The 20,742-nt window shown below is 34.2% G+C and overlaps 1 protein-coding gene across 1 annotated transcript in view; it reads left to right on the top strand.

The window, feature by feature from the left end:
• The first annotated feature begins 207 nt into the window (after positions 1-207).
• Positions 208-20,742, top strand: part of LOC113061942 (collagen alpha-1(IX) chain-like) — a 26,607-nt gene continuing 6,072 nt past the window's right edge. Inside the window, exons 1-28 of the mRNA XM_026231453.1 lie at positions 208-299; positions 757-839; positions 4,168-4,239; positions 5,456-5,585; positions 8,333-8,729; positions 10,595-10,675; positions 12,054-12,146; positions 12,552-12,587; positions 13,802-13,873; positions 14,048-14,092; positions 14,978-15,013; positions 15,210-15,233; positions 15,336-15,389; positions 15,761-15,823; positions 16,537-16,578; positions 16,873-16,929; positions 17,240-17,293; positions 17,416-17,469; positions 18,211-18,264; positions 18,495-18,548; positions 18,769-18,822; positions 18,935-18,988; positions 19,124-19,177; positions 19,380-19,433; positions 19,584-19,628; positions 19,724-19,777; positions 19,873-19,926; positions 20,169-20,222. Coding sequence (XP_026087238.1) covers positions 208-299; positions 757-839; positions 4,168-4,239; positions 5,456-5,585; positions 8,333-8,729; positions 10,595-10,675; positions 12,054-12,146; positions 12,552-12,587; positions 13,802-13,873; positions 14,048-14,092; positions 14,978-15,013; positions 15,210-15,233; positions 15,336-15,389; positions 15,761-15,823; positions 16,537-16,578; positions 16,873-16,929; positions 17,240-17,293; positions 17,416-17,469; positions 18,211-18,264; positions 18,495-18,548; positions 18,769-18,822; positions 18,935-18,988; positions 19,124-19,177; positions 19,380-19,433; positions 19,584-19,628; positions 19,724-19,777; positions 19,873-19,926; positions 20,169-20,222 — 2,016 coding nt within the window. The remainder of the gene's footprint in view (positions 300-756; positions 840-4,167; positions 4,240-5,455; positions 5,586-8,332; positions 8,730-10,594; positions 10,676-12,053; positions 12,147-12,551; positions 12,588-13,801; positions 13,874-14,047; positions 14,093-14,977; positions 15,014-15,209; positions 15,234-15,335; positions 15,390-15,760; positions 15,824-16,536; positions 16,579-16,872; positions 16,930-17,239; positions 17,294-17,415; positions 17,470-18,210; positions 18,265-18,494; positions 18,549-18,768; positions 18,823-18,934; positions 18,989-19,123; positions 19,178-19,379; positions 19,434-19,583; positions 19,629-19,723; positions 19,778-19,872; positions 19,927-20,168; positions 20,223-20,742) is intronic.

The following is a 20,742-nucleotide window of genomic DNA, read 5'->3' as shown; positions in this document are numbered from 1 at the left end:
ATACTCCCCATACGTCCAGTCAGTGGAATGACTCTGTATGTGTCCTATGGACGGACTGGGTTAGGTGTGTGTGTGTGATCCTGTGGATAGATGGTGCATATTGTGTGTCTGTACCTCTGACCCAAGAGAATGACTCATCATTACTGTAGCACAGTATCTTTCCATCTCCGTCCTGTGCCTCTCTAGCCAATTTAAAACAACACAGACATGAGGATGCTAGAGCAGACAGGTGGCTCAGTGTCTCTGTCTCGCTCTCAGCATGGCTCTGTTCCTGCGAGGAGATGCTGGGGTTTCTTAAGGTTCTGTGTCTGACTGATTTTAATAATGTGCCTTTCATTGCTATTACATTATACCGTTCAAATGTTTGAGGTTGGGATTGGGAAATCAGTTAAGCTCAACATTACTGCATTTATTATATAAAAAAAATAGAGTAAAAAGAGAAAAATGGTCAAATATTATTTCAAATTAAAAGAACTGTTTTCTACTTGAATACTCCATTCTTCAGTGTCACATGATCCTTCAGAAATCATTCTAATGCTGACAAAACATTTCTGATTATTGTACATTTTGAAAACGGTTATGCTGCTAAATATTTTTGTGAAAGACAAAGCCAAACCTTTCAGAGTCAAGTCTCGCCGGTATTCAAACTGATAGTTTTAGATGATCATCTTCTACATTATTTCTTCCTCAGTGCTGAATATTAGTTTTATATGCTAATGATGTTTTGTGAGTCTAAATGATGTCCGTCTCTGGCAGGAGCTGGGTCTGGCGACGGACATTGGCAGGGTGTTTAACACGTCTGATTGTCTTCGTGTTGCTCTGTGCACCGGCTCTCGCTCGTGAGTATCTTCTCAAAGAATGTTTGGTGTTTAATGCGTCCCAGAGATTTAAACTGGTCTTAAAATGCAATTACAATGCTACTCATTCCATAATGCCTTTCTCTTTCCTGTTTTTTACTCATTGTTGTGGTTTGTCAGGCAATAATGCATCTCAGATGGATATGAGAAATCAATAAAACCGTCCGAGATGTAGATGAGTTTATTTCTTCATCAGAACAGATTTGGAAAAATGCTGCTCACCAAGTGGATCCTCTGCAGTGAATGGGTGCCGTCAGAATGAGAGTCCAAACAGCTGATAAAAACACGTCCATCTGTTAACATCTTTTAACTTCAAACTGTTGCTACTGGCCAAAATGCCCATAATCCATAATAATGCTATTTCCAGTGGAAAAAGTCCATCTCCTGTTGTCCTCTCACATCAAAATCCTCTAACATATATGTTTAAAACTGTTTTGGACTGCTTTTGCTTGTTAATAGTGTTAACATTTTTCTCTCCTGATTTAGATGATACAGCAATATTATGGGTTGAGGACTATTAGAAATTACAGTTTAATTATTTTTTTTTTTTATAAATTAAATTAAATAAAGTTGATGTCTTGATGGATTTGTTTCTTACAAACATGCAGCTTTTCACAAGACATTATTATTATTATTATTATTATTATTATTATTATTATTTTTATTATTATTATTATTATTATTGTGATGTTTTTATCAGCTATTTGGACTCTTATTTTGACGGCACCCATTCACTGCAGATGATCCACTGGTGCGCAAGTGATGGAATGATACATTTCTCCAAATCTGTTCAGATGAAGAAATAAACTCATCTTTTCAACAAATCTACATTTACTACACTATTCCTTTAATTACATACATCACTGATTATGTTTGTATTTTACTGAATGCTGATAAAGCACAAAAGAGCATTTAAAATAAACCCAAATTATGACAAATATACAATCATTTAACTTAAAAATAGTACCACGACTCTTGATATACATGTATAAATCAGTCTAATATAGCGACTAGCGATAACACCTAACCAACCTCTAGTGATTTAACCCCTGTCATGTGACCTTTACAGTTGTTTTGTTTTGATCAGTGTGTGGTCCTCATTGAACCACTGTACATGTCTACCAGCTAGTAAACATGTGTGTGTAAGCGACTGCATGAAAACTGTGGTAGGAGTCTCGGCTTAGTCCCTCATTTACACTAATGGGTGTTTTAAAATGACACAAGAGGATATGAGGGTTTAAAGTGCTCCCAAACGGCCCTGTGCATGGAAAAACAGTTCTGTAAAAACTCAGGAGAATGCCTTTTTTACTCTGGTACCTCTCGCAAGTGCCTGATTATTTCAGGCTTTCAAGAAGTTCCAGATGTGAGTGTGTCTGTTCATACTTTACCTGTGTAAAGCGCCGCGTCAGCTGATCAAGCCCCTCCACCTTCTCACGTCCGTTATTTCATGATTTCCTGCATTGCAGTTTTGGCCTCTTTCGACTCACAGAGCCAAACTCTTACAAAAAAAATAAAAAATAAAAATGCTATGGTACTTCTGAAAAATACTGCAGCACTGTGTGAATACCACTGTGTACAATATTAGCAAGGTGCTAAAAATAATAACAGTATTATCTTTATGGTATTGTTCAAAAATCATAGTAATATCATGGTTCATTAATGAATGAGGCCTTTAGGGGATTATGTGAATTATGAAGTGAATTATTTCGGGGTTATCAGGAGAAGATGCCACAAAATGCCACATCTATCCACATTTTTAGACCCCAGAGGCTTAAAAAGTAAAAAATAAATAAATAAATAAAATAACAATAAATATGTTTTAGTGAAGTGTTGAACTGTAATTTTTTTATTTGGGTTGTTTTGTCACAGAACAGTGGTTTCAAACAGATATTTTATTAAGTCATATTAAGTCAGGGTTATTATCATTAACTAAAACTAAAACCAGATAAAAAAAAAAAATAATAATAAAAGCATTAGCATTAACTAAAAATATTAACATGATTTCTCTTTTTCATTTATTTTACATTGAAGTACAAAAAAAAAAACTCAAATTAAAAATTAAAACCAAATAAAAACTATATAGACATTTAATTAATTGCCTAATTAAAATGGTAAAAACACAACAAATTACTAAATCTTTAACTAAAATGAAAATATAACAAAAAGTGTTATTCAATATATATATATATATATATATATATATATATATATATATATATATATATATATATATATATATATATATATATATATATATATAAACTATCATTTTAAATATTTCATATATAAGTTAAATTAAAATATATAAAATGTACTAAAATAAGACTGTCTTGAATTATTTAGTTTTTCTGTAATAGACAATTCATATATATGAAAAACAATAGCTAAAGTCCCTTCTCTGTTGCATCAAAGAGTCAAATGGTAATCTATAGAAATAAATAAGAGCTGATATTCTCCATCATAGGATCTAATGTTCATGGGAGGAAACTGTCCTTGTGATGGATGGAGTGTCACATTTGTTTTTTCTGTTGTGAACTTACATTAGATTAATACAAATGAGCACAGATAACTGTCAGTCTGACCTTCTGCAAGCTGTCCTGCAGGCCCACACATGTACACTTACAGTACATCCATAATGCATAACATCTACTAAATACTTCCTCACTGTAATTATGACACATTTATCATGTCTTATATTCAGCCGCGCACATACTGTATGGCCTTAATATTATGCTTGCGCTGATTATTACTCCCTCTTTTTGTTAGAAAATCATATAGACTGAGTGCGCTGAATGGCATTGTATTAGCATTACGAAAATAGTCATATGCAAATAAATGTGAAAAGTTATGTATTTTATTTATATTTAAATAATGCATGTAAAACGTAATATTTTTTTCAAGAGTCTCTTGTATTAATAAAAAAAATATCTAATTTGCTGTATGCTGTCTCTATTCTAACTATGATTGACATTATTTCAAGTTTTTATAATTTTATATTCTAAAATCATTTAGGTATATTTAATTTAATTAAAAACAAAATATTATATTTATTTAGCATTTTATAATTAAATATGATATACCGATATTTTATTATTTCATTTGCCAATGAATGAAAGATCTATTATTATTATTATTGTTGTTGTTGTTGTTGTTATTATTATGTTGTAAAAGATATGTGTTTGTGGTACAATTGGCCTTCTGTTATGAGTTGGGTGAACATCAACTCTTTCACAATCTGAGCATATTCTCTGGTGATCTGTCACTGCAGACAGGCCTGAAATGACACTCATGTCACTTATGAATTTTTCAGAGCTGGATTTGAACAGATTAGATGGCGACACGGTGTGCCCAACCATGAAGAATGGACAAGATGACCTTCCAGGTAAAACTGAGCCACTCTGAAAAACATAATGTGAACTGTTTTCATCATATGTGTGCATGAAATAAAGACTTTTACATACATATTGCATGGTATAAAAATTGCGCATATATGTATATATATATATACACTAGAGCACTTCTCATGACTGTTAGTATAAATATTTAACCACCATCATTTATGCATTATTATCATTAAAAACATTGTTCATTCAATCATTGTTTACCTATAAATAGTAGTTTTCTGTATGCAGGATACGCAGCAGCACAACACTGTTTGTTTTATTAGGTAAAGATGCTGAGGCTGATAGTCGCCTTATTTTAAGACATCTTTAGATCTCAAATGAGGCAAATAAAACTTTGGTTTCTGACCAGCCAGTTTCTGCAGTGGAAACACTTCTAGCTCAGCAAGATCTTAATTGGTTGCGACTCTTTGGCTTTTAACAAATAATGCAGAGGTTGCAACCTCAAATCACAAACATGTGCTGCTGTGTGCACAGACTGGAAACAGGGAGTAAGCAAGATCGAATGCAATTAAGTAAACAGATGTTAAGAGACCTAATGCATTTTTTTGGACAGGATATGTACATAAATGCATATTAATTTTGGTTTAAAACATTTATTGCATGAATTTCTCACAAATGCTAATGGGGTTTGTATTACAATTCGGATATAATCAAAATTAAATGAGATTTATTGTAAATTGCATTTTACTGGGTAGACAATAGATAAATAAATAAATACAATTATTTTTAATGTTTTTTTTTTATTATTATTATTGTTATTAGATTTTAGGCTTTAAAACAGACAGCAAAAAAAAAAAAGAAATCATCATCATCATTTTTGTTTGTATTTGTTTCAGAAATTATTAGATTTTAGGCTTTAGGACAGACTTTTACAAAGATTTTGTTCCGGAAAGTATTAGGTTTTAAGCTTTCTGGATAAAAAAATAAATAAAAAATAAATAAATAAATTAAAATTTAATTTGAATAGATTTTTTGTCTAAACAGCTAATTTTGGTTCAGATTTGGACAGTAACTATCTATCTTATAAAATGACAATGTAGACAGTCCTAAAGATCTTATCTGGAAAAACAAATTATATACATTGTGCACAAAGAACACTTATTTGATCAGAATTGACTCTACCTTGTAATAGAAATTCCATCATGGCTGCTTCAGGATTTTTGAGTATTTAAAGAGTGTATTTGTGTGTGGCAGGGTTTGATCTGATCACACAGTTTCAGCTGGATGTCATCCCCATGAGGGGCGTCAGAAAGGTAGAAGGATCCACACCCCTCCAGGTGGCGTACAGACTCGACAGAGAGGCCAACTTCCAGATCCCAACCAGGTAACAATAAACCTGACTGCTCACCAAACTATACAACTATAGTTTATTTACGTGTTTAAATGGAATGAAACACACATACATCTTCATATAACTTCACTTACATCTTGTGTGTATCAGTGCACTTCATGAACTAAAGCTAAATGTTACACACGCATAACTTTGTTGACATACACAGAATTTGTTTCAGGTGTTACATTATTACAGGTCAGAGACAGGTGTTATCAGGCTCTGAACAGTCAGCTTCTAATAATGCAAAAACTGACTTGTCTGAACCCATGCAGATCCGCTCGAGCAGAACGCTGCATACCCAGAAACCCCATACAATCAGTCTCGCTGACACAAATAGTCATGTTTCAGTTTTTTTTTTTTTTACTCTCTGCTGTGTGTGCATCTAGATGGGTTAAATGAAGAGCACAAATTCCAAGTATGGGACAGCATACTTGGCTACATGTCACTTTTGACTTTGAATTCATATGCTTAAAGCAATAGTACACCCAAAAATGAAAATGTGCAGATTTGGAGAAATATAACATTACATCACTTGCTCACCAGTGGATCCTCTGTGAATGGGTGCCGTCAGAATTAGAGTCCAAACAGCTGATAAAAACATCACAATAGTCCAAAAGTAATCCACACCACTCCACTCCAGTCCATCTATTAATGTCTTGTGAGGCGAAAAGTTGTGTTTGACATTTTTAACTTCAAACCTTTTTTTCCAGCTATATGGAGGAATTACTGGGTCAGATTATAAACTAAAAGTTTAAAACTAAAAGTCTTAAACCAAAACTAAAAATCTAAATTTTAAACTTAAAGTCCAAGTCGACATATGACTCTAAAGTGCAAGTCGTCTATCAATAATATTGTTTTGTCCAGTAAAAAAAGTCGTCTCATCTGAATCAGGAGAGAAATATGCAGATCAAGCACCATTTACAAATAAAACCAGTCAGGTCTGAACTGATATAACAGTGGATTTTGATCTGAGAGAGGAAGTGTGAACTGAACGTAAAGTTTTCAGACACTTAACTGTGGACATATTAAATGCAGTTGAATGAAAATATGTTACATTTTAAATAGTTTAATGTGAATGCAACTGGGGATGCATCTTTGTAAAACAAGCATGAACATGAAAGACAAGGATAAAGCTAATCTCTATTAATAGAGTCCAACTGTGCTGTAGCAAAAAGGAAATCGTTATCTAACTGATACTACCCAGCAAATTATGAAATGGACTCTGAGTGTCTGAGTATCTATTTGGTGCTAATATCTATTTGGGAGAGCATGACTTACAAATGGAAGGGGAGAAAGTGATTTCTTGAGACAGAGATTATTCCAAACAGTGGCCCTCATTTATTTTACTAGCTAACAGGAAACTCCATATTTATGGCCTTGCCTCGATCCATTTTCAAGCTGCTTAAAGGCCGCTGTAGCTTCATTTGTAAGAACATCTCCCACAGAGCACCTCTGCCCATTAAAACGCCACACGGGTCAAGCCCAGAGAGGGTGCGTGTAAAACCGGACAAGGTAATTGATTCTCAGATGCTGTGGTGTTCAGTCACTGTCTACAGCCTGGCCTCTGATTCTTAAACACAGTGCAATGAAAGCCAGCACCGTCCCTTTGAAATAACTCATGGACAACACACAGGCTTTGAAGATGAAAGTGGAATTGGCTCTGATCTATTTGGCATTCATAGTTTAATCTCAGAGCGACTTGAAGCCGATCTGCTCTATGCATAATGCAGGGCCATTCCCTTGATGACCAGACAGTAATGGAGGTGAATTACTATTCTTACCGGTAATAGATCCATTTTATAAAAAGATGTGCTTCGTAACAAGATAGTAACTTCATTGTGAATTTGCAGGAGTAGTTTTTGTTTAAGAAACCTATCAATGCAACGTTAAATAGTGTAAGATTTTGCATTTATTTTTTTAGAAATTCTTGCAATTCTTGAGAAATGCTCCACAATTGTACTTGCTACTAGTTATTAGATATTTTCATATTTGAAATTAATCACTAGAATGATTGTAACAAATTTACCATTTATTATATTTTATTTAACTATTTTATTATTTCATTTGGAACTATTAATTTCAGTTTATTTTAGTTTCACTAAAACCACCCGGTCACAGACCATAACTCAATAATAATTAATATTAAGATATGTCTAAAATTTAAAACAGGTATCAGAACCTTGTTTTTTCATCACTAGAATATTCTTAAAGGCCAATTCACACTGCACAACAGCAACAAGCTGGCTGTTGGATTTCATGTTGAATGTCATGTTCACACTGGGTTCATTTGGATAAAAACAAAGTCTGACCAATGGTAACAGACACAGACAGGGGTAACACACTGATCCAACAAACACTGACAGACTTTTCTGTTAGTGTTTGTTGGCGTTTGTCTGTGCGGTGTGTGAATTGGCCTCAACACAAATGTAGAATTATTTATTTTTCTTTTATTTTCTTCTGTCTTGTATTGATTTCGCTCATTATTTTAATTTATTTTATTTTCTATAACTGCCACCAAACCACAGTCCATAGGTCAATATACACTTAGATTATTGTATTTATACAAACATATGTATATATTGTACATGTAAAACCGGTTTCAGAACTTAGTTTTTCTTCACTAGAAATCCATGTTTTATTCATCTTTTATTTATTTAACACTTTGTTCATTTTGCTATATATTTTACTTTAAAGTATAAACATATATTCAACATATATCCATATTTGCTGCCCACCAGGCTGAATTTTCCAAGGGGTTTCCCGGATGAGTACTCCTTCATGACCACCTTCCGCATGATCAAGAACACCATCAACAAGGTGTGGAACATCTGGCAGGTGGTGGATGAAGACGGTTTGAAGCAGGCAGGTATGCGTCTGAATGGAGACCAGCAGGCCCTGGAGTTCTTCCTCACTACTTTGGAAGGAGACGTGCAGACCGTCACCTTCCCAGGCCTTTCTGTCCTCTTCAACACTAAATGGCACAAAGTGATGGTTGGTGTGGAGAAGGAGCTGGTGACGCTCTATGTGGACTGTCAACCGGTGGACCAGAAACCCATCAAGAGGAAAGGCTACGTCAGCACGGAGGGAGACACTCTGATCGGAAGACTGGATTCTGATCCCAACACGTCTGTAGTGGTAAGAGTCATCAGTTCATTTTTCAATATTTGCTAAAATATGTAACTTTCCTAAAGGTGCACTAAAAGGTTTTACATATAAAACCTTGTATATGTATGAAATAGATTTGCATGTAAATCATGTATAAAAATGGCTATTTATTTATTTAGTTAGTGAGTTATTAATAATAATTATCCATTATGATGTGAACAGTGTGCTTTTAACAGAAATGTTTGAAATGTAAACCTTAGTTATTTCTAAGATTGAAGTTTTTGTAGGGTTAATTATTTTTAAGATTGAAGTTTTGCAAGGGTTAATTCTTTATTTGGAAGTATTAGTTTTTGTTTTTCTAAGATTAAAGTTTTGTAAGGGTTAATTCTTTCTTTGAAATTATAATTTTTTTATGAGATTTAAGTTTTGTAAGGGTTAATTCTTTCTTTGAAAGTATAATTTTTTATAAGATTGAAGTTTTTAAGGGTTAATTCTTTCTTTGAAAGTATACATTTTTTATAAGATTGAAGTTTTGTAAGGGTTAATTTTTTCTTTGAAATTATAATTTTTTATGAGATTTAAGTTTTGTAAGGGTTAATTCTTTCTTTGAAAGTATAATTTTTAATAAGATTGAAGTTTTTTAAGGGTCAATTCTTTCTTTGAAAGTATAATTTTTTTTATAAGATTGAAGTTTTGTAAGGGTTAATTCTTTCTTTGAAAGTATTAGTTTTTTATAAGATTGAAGTTTTTAAGGGTTAATTCTTTCTTTGAAAGTATTAGTTTTTTATAAGATTTAAGTTTTTTAAGGGTTAATTCTTTCTTTGGAAGTTTTATATTTTTTCTAAGATTGAAGTTTTGAAATGGTTAATTCTTTCTAAGATTTAAGTTTTGGAAGGGTTTATTTATTTTTTGCTTTGGTTTTGCAGTGGATCTCTACTATATTTGATGGTCAAGGTTACTGTCACCCTGCACCATCACATCCTGTTACAGTCTCTACCTGTGATAAATGTGACTGTCAGTCTAAGGGTTAATTCTTTCTTTGAAAGTATACATTTTTTATAAGATTGAAGTTTTTAAGGGTTAATTCTTTCTTTGAAAGTATACATTTTTTATAAGATTGAAGTTTTGTAAGGGTTAATTTTTTCTTTGAAAGTATTAGTTTTTTCTAAGATTAAAGTTTTGTGAGGGTTAAGTATTTCTTTGGAAGTTTTAGATTTTTTCTAAGATTGAAGTTTTGAAATGGTTAATTATTTCTAAGATTAAAGTTTTTTAAGGGTCAATTCTTTCTTTGAAAGTATAATTTTTTATAAGATTGAAGTTTTTAAGGGTCAATTCTTTCTTTGAAAGTATAATTTTTTTATAAGATTGAAGTTTTGTAAGGGTTAATCCTTTCTTTGAAAGTATTAGTTTTTTATAAGATTTAAGTTTTTAAGGGTTAATTCTTTCTTTTGGAAGTTTTATATTTTTTCTAAGATTGAAGTTTTGAAATGGTTAATTCTTTCTAAGATTTAAGTTTTGGAAGGGTTAATTTATTTTTTGCTTGGGTTTTGCAGTGGATCTCTACTATATTTGATGGTCAAGGTTACTGTCACCCTGCACCATCACATCCTGTTACAGTCTCTACCTGTGATAAATGTGACTGTCAGTCTGTGTAACTGTCACACTGATACGACAGTCAGTGAGCCTAACTACCAGATTGTAGGACCTCTACACCTTGTCACTTCCTGTCCAAAGGACAAATAAAAATACGTCTGATAGTGCTGTCAGTCACATCTTACAGTGAAGTAAAACTGAAAACCTAATTCTGTTAAATGTAAATCAGAAAATCCTTGTAGTTTAGGATTCGGTTATGTAGTCAAGTAAGGAAATAACTTGATTGTTCTGTGTTTTTTCAGTTTGAGTTGCAGTGGATGCTGATTCACTGTGACCCAAAGAGAGCTCAGAGAGAGAGCTGTACCGAACTTCCTCCGTCAGAGGTAGCTAAGCTTTTATCACTTCCCGTTTTGTCTTAAATGAGAAGCTGACCAATCACAGTCTTTTTGTTGTGCTAAACCACCTAAATATAAAAAAATCATGTGGGTTACCTGCTAAAAGACTGAAAGTGGTTTGTTGGTCTTCTATACTCATCAGCAAGCACTCAAAACTCCTCTAAAACGATCAAACCTTGCTAGCTAAGATCATAAAACCACCTGAGGCTGGTTTAAAGGGATAGTTCACCCAAAAATGAAATTTCTGTTCATTTACTCTCTCTTGAGTGTAGCTGCCAAAACTGAATGCATTTCTTTCTTCTGTTGAACACAAAAGATGTTTTGAATAATGTTGCTAACCAAAAAATTTACAGTAGCTGTTGACTTCCGTCGTTTATTTTTTTTTTTTCTCCATCTACCATCAACTGTTTGTTTAAAAAAAAAAGAAAAAAAAAAAAAAAGATTGAAGAATGCAGGTAACCAAACAGTTAATAGCATAGCCATTGACTTCAGCACCCACCCACACACACAGTTTGGTTGCTGACATTCTTCACAATATCATCTTTTGTGCTTAACAGAAGGAGGAAACAGAAAGGCCTAAAATAAATATTGATAAATTATTGCTATGGCAGTCTGGAAAAGCTAGTTTCTTCAAAAGACTTCATAACACCTGACTTTGCCATTGAACATTTGCCGTTAATGTGAACGTTCATGCATTTGCTTTGTTCTCCGATGAGTTGGCCGGCGGGGCGGTATCGTAGGCCGCATGTTGTGGCGCCATCTACAGGTGTGCTTTCTCTTTTTGGTGAAGGGCTTTCATTTTCACTAACTCTGCAATAATCTTAATTCTCTCTCTCTCTCTTGCTTCTTCAGATGTATGCCAATGCTGAGGTATTTGATTTTATTTTTTACTTTGTTTTTCTTTTTTTAATCAATTAATAAATTATTATTTGAGCAAATAATCTACTGCAATGCTTTGCTACCTGCTATACTTACTGCAATCAACAAAACAAGACTGTTTTCTGCATTTATATGCCACCAAGTAAATAATGTATTATTTTATTCATAATTTTTCTGGGAATTGTACTTAACTATCCAAATGACTTTCTAAATGTGTTGCTTCTTAGCTCATTTGAAGCTTAAGCTAATAAAGAGGGAAGTTGTCAGTAGAGATCCAATGATTTATATTTTATTCTTTGTTGTGATAAAGTAATTTTGTATGGTCCTTGGGGGAGAAAGATTATTTGCAGCCTTTCCAGTTATTGATTTCGGAGTTCAGTGAAACATTGATTATATTTGGTAAAGCAAAACATCAAATTAATTCTAAAACGTTCTTGTTTATTTTTACCTATCATTTTCCTTCTTTTGCTCCTTCAACCTGTTACAGCCGGATCCCAAGCCGATCCCTGGTCCCCCTGGTCCTGAGGGTCCTGAGGGACCTCGTGGACCCCAAGGAGAACCTGGCAGAGATGGGAGAGATGCAAGTCTTTCTGCACATTACAAATATTTAACTAATACGTATTTTTAAAAGACGTCTTGATGTTCCTATGAGAAATTGACAACAGTCTGTTCACTGGCTATCTGATGTGTATTATATATGATGATGGCAAATGTTTTTTGTTTTTTTTCATAATATTATTATTTATTTATTAGTTAATTTAATATGTTCCACAGTTTTACCTGTACCAAAAGTGACGTGTGAATCTCCACCTGAGCTGTTCCTTTAACTTCATCAGCTCAGTCTTAAGCACAAACTAATGAAACGCCTCTTTCTTTGGTCTTCTTTGGTCTCTTGGCAGTTCATTAGGGATTTATACTCTTTTTCACGAAGGCAGGAGGGTTTGTGTCCTTTCTCACAGACTTACTATTTTTTTCTGTTCTTCAGGGTATTCCAGGCTCTCCGGGCACTCCTGGAGCTCTGGTAAGTGTGAAATATTGGAGGAACATCTTCATCTCCAACATCTTCAAGACATTGTTCTTAAACTCTGCAGGAGATCATGCTCAACAAGATTTACACTAGTTTGGGATAGAGTTGGGAAGAGGGATAAACAGATATCGAAATTCAGATACTGATACTGAATACTGATAAATCAATAATTATTTTCATGTTACTGATACTTCATGTATGTGTATATATATATATATATATATATATATATATATATATATATATATATATATATATATATATATATATATATATTGTAAACTACTGGTCAAACGTTTGGGATCGAATGATTTTTAACATTCGTGTATATTTTAACATGTGTGTATATTTGAAAAACACAAATAAGATACAAAATGCAATATACATTTTTTTTATATAATAATTAAATGCGTATAAGATATAAAGATTATAAAAGTGGTATATTAATCTATGCTATTAAAAGATAAACCACTAAAATTAGTTTATATTAAGCTAAAAAGATTATATAAAAGAATAGAATAAACTGAAATGAAAAAATCACACTAAAATGTCAAATATGTATCTAAAGAAAGTAGGCAACACAATATGAATATTTGGATAATGGTTTAAAAAAGAATATATATATATATATATATATATATATATATATATATATATATATATATATATATATATATATTTACAAAAGAGTATATGTTTGAGTAAAAAAAGTATATTTTTATTTTTTAAGTGCTCATAATAATAGTGGAGAGATTTCTGGGATGCTGGATTTTCTGAGTTTCCTGAGAACTGTATTATACAATGTATTGTAGTATGTCAATTCCATTATACTAAAATAAAGTTTATTCAGTAAGACTGAATAACGCCTTTATTGAACTTGAACGTTATACCTAATAAAAAGTTTTGTATTATAACTCCTAATCAGAAAATGCATTTACAGGTTGCCAGATCTGAAACATACCCAAGTCCAGCTTCTTGGGTCAATATATATATTAAGGGAAAGTGTGGTTGAATTGCACAATCATCTGTCATAAATAGGTCAAACGCTGCTCAGATCTGACTCTGGTCCTATCAGATGAGGACAGATGCACAGAGGAGTCCTGCATGGCTAATTACGTTAGCATAGACCCACCGTATCTTAGCAACGGCTGCAGTCGTTGCTGAATGATGATAAAGCTGTTTTTTGTCTTTCTGTGTGTGTGTTGTAGGGCAGTAAAGGAGATCGAGGAGAGATTGGACTGCCAGGACAGAGGGGACTGCAGGGGCTGCCGGGACCATTGGTTAGTACTGAGACACATGGCCTTTACCGCTTAATAACACAACCTAGACCAGTGATACAATCAATGTTTTACAGATTTGCAAACCAGTTTTATACAAACTGTTATATTTACACTAACATTGAGCTAAATTAATCACTATGGTGGTAACTGATTGATCTTTTTATATTTTTGTAGGGACCGATGGGCCCCATGGGACCACGAGGACCAATGGGAGAAAGAGTAAGGGATCTTAATAGACCCCTTTCCGTAACTTTCTGCTTAAATTTATGTTGTGAAGAGTTTAAGAGGTAAACCTGGGAACTGTATATGGGGTTCAGTCCCTCCGATTTTTGTGATTCAGCAATCTTGAAACACAACGCAAAGTCAATAAAATGTAACTTTTTGTGATTTGTGGCTAAATATTTGCAAAAACGACAGTACTGCTTAAAGTCATTGACCTATAAGGGTACATTCAAGACAATGATGTATTAAAAATGGAAAAGATTTTCCTTCGTGTTTTTTAAAAAGTTTCCCATATAGTGTTGTCAAAACGATCCCCGTTCACAAGGATCCACGAAAATTCAGTATTATTCATGATAGGCCAGTAGTTGGCAATGCTCCCTTTAAAGAAACACTGCACTCCTGTGCACATACCTACACACTGAACACGTAATGCACACATGCATGACACAAACACAAATGTGTATTTTTATCATTTACACAGAGACGATAATTTTGTGTAAATGAACATCCAAAATGCCTAAAAACTTTTTTTTTCTTTATATATATACATACATATAAATAAAAAATCGTGCGAGGATAATAATAATAATAAAAACAGATATGAATGAGACAATTGCGTGTGGGATGTGTTTGTTGTAAAGGAAAAAGAGCACTTTAAACATTTTTTTTATTTATTTTCTTTTTAATTTTTTTGTATGTATGACTACTGTACATCTGTCTATATTGTTATACATAATTAAAAAAAATGTGGCATCCTGATTACATATGTATAACAATTCTCAAAACAAAATCAGTCATTTTGATCATTAAAATGCTGTGAAATCCAGGTGGGACTGTGAGTTAATGTCATTGGGGTAACATTTGGTTTTGTTGGCTGTGTAGGGTCTCCCTGGTTTCCCTGGACCTGCCGGACCCCCCGTGAGTCTTCTCTTTCTTTAGGAAAACAGTCAGATCCTTCAATGCTAAATGTGTTCATTTTCTGTTGACATTGTGTTGTTTTATCATTGTTTTCTATTTTTGATTCTGTTCACTTACAATATATATATCTTAAAATGCCTTTTTTAAGACAAATTATTATTTTCGAATATTTTACTTTTGTGTTTTCTTTTTCTAGGGACCAGAAAGTGTTGGGCCTCCAGTATGTGAAAAACCTGGTCTTACGGTTATATGTCTTAATCTAAGATTTTAATTTTACATTTAAACTTTTTAACACTTTTTTTTTTTTTTTTTACTCATGCAGGGACTCCCAGGGAAGCCTGGTACTCCAGGGGACGAGGGAAACATCGGACCAGAGGTCAGGATGCACTAATACACATACTGTACAAAAGCATCTCTACACAGCTAGGCACAGAGTGTAAAGGCTGCTCAGAAGACGTACTGTAATGTTCCATAAAAGCCTGACTAAATTATGCCTGCTCTGACTCGCTTCAGCCCTCAGTATCAAAGTGAATGGTTATCATTGCTGTGTAAATGCATGCATGCCACCTCCGAGCAGCATTAAACAGTCTGTGTAAAGACACCTAAATGCCTTTAGAAGTGCTTTTGTTCCACCTTTGCTGTGCATTTGGCATCATATTTAGTTTTTCATAATGTAACTCGTCAAGACAATGTCGAATGATTGTGTTAGCTCAATTAAATAGTTCTTTATGGTATCCAATTTTCCAGGGTCCTCCTGGACCAAAAGGAGGCATTGGGCTCCCAGGCCCACCAGGACCTCCAGGATTACCAGTAAGACCATTTACATATTTAACATTTTACATATTTCAAATGCATTCTTGCAATTTACAAGAAATGACTACTGCAATGTGCTTAAATCAATTTACATCAAATTTACATCAAAATGTGTGCCTATATAGAGTATGCATAGTATAATGCATGTGTATGTATACACAGGATATGATTTTATAATAAAAAAAAAACAAAAAAAAAACAAACAAAAAAAACGAAGAAGATAGAAATTTGGACAATGTAGAAAATGCAGAAAATAATTGTTTTAACTGAACTAAATTACACTTGACTATGCAGTTATTTGTTATTTATAGTTAGTTTACCCCATGAGATATTACGATAACATTTTGGACACATTTCTGCATCTTTCTTGACAAATTTGTGTATTTTCTTTTTCATTCCATCCCCCAAGTAAGTTATGTTGTACAAATATTACTAGATTACTTTAAATATTTTACTATTTACTAGATATACTGCATTATCGTGTAAGGCACCAAACCGATACACAAATCCAACTCTGGCTTTTGAAGTTCTGCTCATTACCTATCTCTTATAGATGTTTTTATACATTCCAAGACATTTTGAGTCTTTTTTGCAGAGCTTTCACAAAAATCTGTTCTGAACGCTGTAATATTGGGGCTTTTAAAAGGGGCTTTGTTTGAGTGTGTGTGTGTCTGAATCTAAATATACTGCTGTCATTCTGCTGTCTGTAGGGGCCACAAGGTGCTGGGAACCCTGAGGGAAGTGGGGAGACTGTGAGTGATCGTTAGATTTAATAATATCCATGTTTCACATGGACACTCAGAACCTGCCCATCATCATTCAAGAAATGTTCAATACTATAAAAAAATGATTTGCCCCTAAGTTCTGGCAAGGGCCTAGATCTTGCAACACAAAGAGAATCAGTATGCGACATATAGAACTTGGAAAATGTCAAAGTGCACGGTAACTGCTCTATAATTTGTAGGGCTGGATAGAAAATATTGAATTCTCGATTTTAACCATGATGAATGGACCTAATGCATTTGTGTGTCTCATTTTGTTAGCAGTGCCAGACAACATGTCCAGCTGGACCGCAGGGACTGCCTGGTCTGCCAGGGATGAAGGTGAGTCCCCAAACCTAACTCCAGCTCTTAAAACAAGAGTTCAAATGTTTTTTAAAAACTCCAAAAATGTCAAAATATATTTGTAAAAATCAAAAATGTCAAACATTTAAGTATTGCTTTAAATATACAATAAATGATTAACAACAAATTTAAAATTAGCAATAATGTTTATTAATAGGTTTAGTTTACTTCTTGTTGCAGAAGGAGTCAATGTGCTGTACATTTTGCTCTCTGAAGAATGTTTCTTTGGTTAAACACCAAATACTTCTGTAATGAATGAGTGTATTATTAAACTGAATCTCTGTGCCAGGGACATCGAGGTCTTCCGGGTGTGGACGGTTTGCCGGGTACCCAAGGTGTAAAGGTAAGACTGCTCTAATCTTAATAATGATAACAACCAAGAAGCAGCGATACACAAGCTTGCCTGAGATTTTAATCAACAAACATCATAGTCATTTTCTTCTCTTTTTTTTTTTTTTTTTTAAGGGAGAGCGAGGGGCCGCTGGAGAGCCAGGTTCTCCTGGACGTCCAGGAGATGATGTATGAAAACTTGTTCATTTGTTCATACTTTATAGAGTGTGTGGCATGTTTTCACTATCAGCTGTGACCAAGAATATACATTTCAGTTTAAAGTTTTCTATTGGTATGTTTATCCACTTTCACACTGCCATTCCGGCAGATACACAGGTAAAGTGTTCTGGTAATTGTTCCAGGGTTGCTAGATTTTGCACTTTCACACTGCCAGTGATTACCCGTGATATGTGCGTGCATTCACACACAACCCGTAAACGTCCTGTAACAACACGTGACATCAGGGCATGACGTGTAATGTACGAGCCGAAAACATTAGGCACGTTATACTTTCACTGAAGCTAGCGAACGATCTCAGCGTCAGCGCGGAAAGTGAGGAACTAATTGATCTCTGCTTCATTAATTTGCACATATGTTTTCTTCGTGAACGTTGATCTTCCTTCAAAACAGCCGGTAAAAGAGTCGCGCGATAACGCGCGTCATAACTTCAACACGGAATTAGATCTGGCTTTTGTTCACACAGCGCTCGTCCAGGGTTGAACCCGGCAATGTTACTAGGTCCCAGAAACCGGGTTCAATGCCGGAATCACTTTCACAAAGAAATTGACCCGGCAATGTTCCGGCAATATGCCGGGTCCGACGTGCAGTGTGAAAGGGGCTTTTGTCTTTACATACAATATTGGCAAAGCATTATACACAAAACAAGTAATAAAAAGAAAAATAAATATATAATAACAAATTCCCATACAGGGTCAGCGAGGACCAATTGGATTCCCTGGAACTCATGGTGATAAAGGAGATCGGGTAAGACTTACAACATCTTCATCTGAAGCAGACTAGGAAAGAGTGAGAAATCAGAGAAATGCTTACAGAGCAATATCCTCCAGGCTAATCAATGCATGAAATAATAACTGCATTTGTTTAAAGCTCAGTGCATCCAATCAAATAACTTCTGCGGTGATTGCGCAGGACAAAAAAAAAAAAAGGGTGTGTATAATATTATAAGAGCTAGCCTGTGTGTTTTATGTCTGCAGGGTCCTCCTGGATTCAACGGGATCCCAGGACCTACTGGACCACCAGGATCACCAGTACGTGAGCTGTATTTCATTAATTAAAAAAATAACAAATAATAATAATAGGATCAAAATATTCTGAACTAAAGTCTGGTTTCAAAGGATCGACAGAGAATCTAAGTCTTACTTTATCTGATATTTATGGGAAAAGAACCAGTTTATTGTTAGAAACCAGTCTATATTTAGTTTTGTGATTTATACAGTATAATATAATAATATGTTTGTGTCTTAATAGGGTGTTGAAGGCATCAGAGGGCGACAGGGACATCCTGGGCCTAAAGGAGATGATGTGAGTTATTGTTGTCCATGTGATGTCAAAAACATTATGCAATAAAAAGCCATCAATAAAATTGTTTAATGTACACTGATTCTTTCTGAAGTATTGTAATGTGTTGTTTAAGGGTGTAATTGGAGCCCCGGGAGAGATAGGAGCTACTGGAGCCAAGGGAGACACCGTGAGTGATCAGACTCATGCTCAAAATGACCTTTACATTCAGCGTGACTGTAATAATTATTATGAAATTTTATTGGAAGAGTTATCTGAAATGTCAACTTTAATGATGATGATGATAAATATTGTTTATTTGTAGGGTGAGCCAGGAAAGCATGGATCTGATGGAGCACCAGGAACTCCGGGAGAGAAGGTGAAGTTATGATGACCATTTTTAGAAAGCATGAAAGTCCGAATATGTTTGTGACCTGGTGCACTGCAGTAAATATACAGTTGTTATGATTCTGAACAATGCAAGTTTGATTAGTAAAATGCATATCGCAGATTCTGGGTTGTTGAATGATAAAAAAAATAATAATTAAGACGCATTTGTTGTTTTGCTGTCTGCTCGACAGGGAGAACCAGGTCTGCCTGGAGCCATCGGTGTCAGAGGAATTGTTGGAATTCCAGTGAGTTAATCAGCTTGTGCTTGTGTTTTATTATGTGCTTTTCCTGCTGCTGTTACTCTGAATGCAAATACAGTACACAAGCAAAGAGATTTTCACTCATTTGTAATCTGCAACTAACCTTGGCTAAACAATGCTGCATCTCAAATTCAGGGTTTACAAGGAAAACATGGACTCGTGGGGCCTGCAGGCCAAAAGGTAAAACTTTGTTTCCATGAAAAATAATATATGCTGAAACTCACTGAGATTTTAAAACAGTGATGCATGACATGCGATGGCTCTCTCTTTTACAGGGTGAAATTGGCGCTGTAGGAATGACTGGTCCGGTTGGGCTTCCTGGTAAAGATGTAAGTATTATGAAATCAGCTTTTTGTGTGTCTCTTTCTGTATATATATATTTAAGATACTATTATATTTTGTTGTATGTAAATTCTATATACAGGGTGCACCTGGACCAGCAGGAGAAGATGGAACTCCAGGAGCCAAAGGAGCCTCTGTAATAAACGCATAATACAAACATATGAATATTTTTTTTTTTTTTTTTTTTTTTTACCAATGTTCATTGTGTATGTGTGTGTATATATATATATATATATATATATATATATATATATATATATATATATATATATATATATAATTTTTTTTTTTTCCCATTGGTTAAGATAGATTAGACTAGAAATTCATAGTAATTTCTCAAACATTGTATTGAAGTAATCAACAAACTTCCATCCTCAGGGTGAACCAGGAAAACAGGGTCCAGTCGGCCCGGTGGGCCCACAGGGAATCCAGGTGGGTTGGACACACGGATGAACCTGTCGGTCTGATGATGGAACTTAATGGTCCTGACCCAATTTGCATACTAAAGCTCTGCATCAAACATGTATACTCTGCTTGAGATGGAAAAGATGGTACATTGTGCAAGTAAAAAAAAATAGTGTATTGTTACTCCTCTTCCACGAATGAAGGACTAAAAGGGTCTTAAATCCGACCCGAAAGGCTAAATTCATAAAGTTTTGTCATTAAATGTTGCATGCTCTCCAAAAAAATGATATCTTCCACAGTAACTGTGTTTTGCTTTCTAGTACAGATCTCTAAATACCCTTAAAGCATTAGTTCACCCAAAATTATGAAAATTATGTCATTAATAACTTACCCTCATGTCGTTCTAAACCAGTAAGACCTCCATTTATCTTTGGAACACAGTTTAAGATATTTTAGATTTAGTCCGAGAGCTCTCAGTCAATCCATTAAAACTGTGTACGGCTCGGCTCGGTGTTCATCTTCAGTTCTCTCTTCACAGCAGTTCAGT

This window comes from Carassius auratus, chromosome 44 (genome assembly GCF_003368295.1).
Source record: "Carassius auratus strain Wakin chromosome 44, ASM336829v1, whole genome shotgun sequence".
NCBI classification, from domain to species: Eukaryota; Metazoa; Chordata; class Actinopteri; order Cypriniformes; family Cyprinidae; genus Carassius; species Carassius auratus.
Note: the sequence above shows the minus strand (reverse complement) of the source record. Positions and strands in the feature narration are given on the sequence as shown.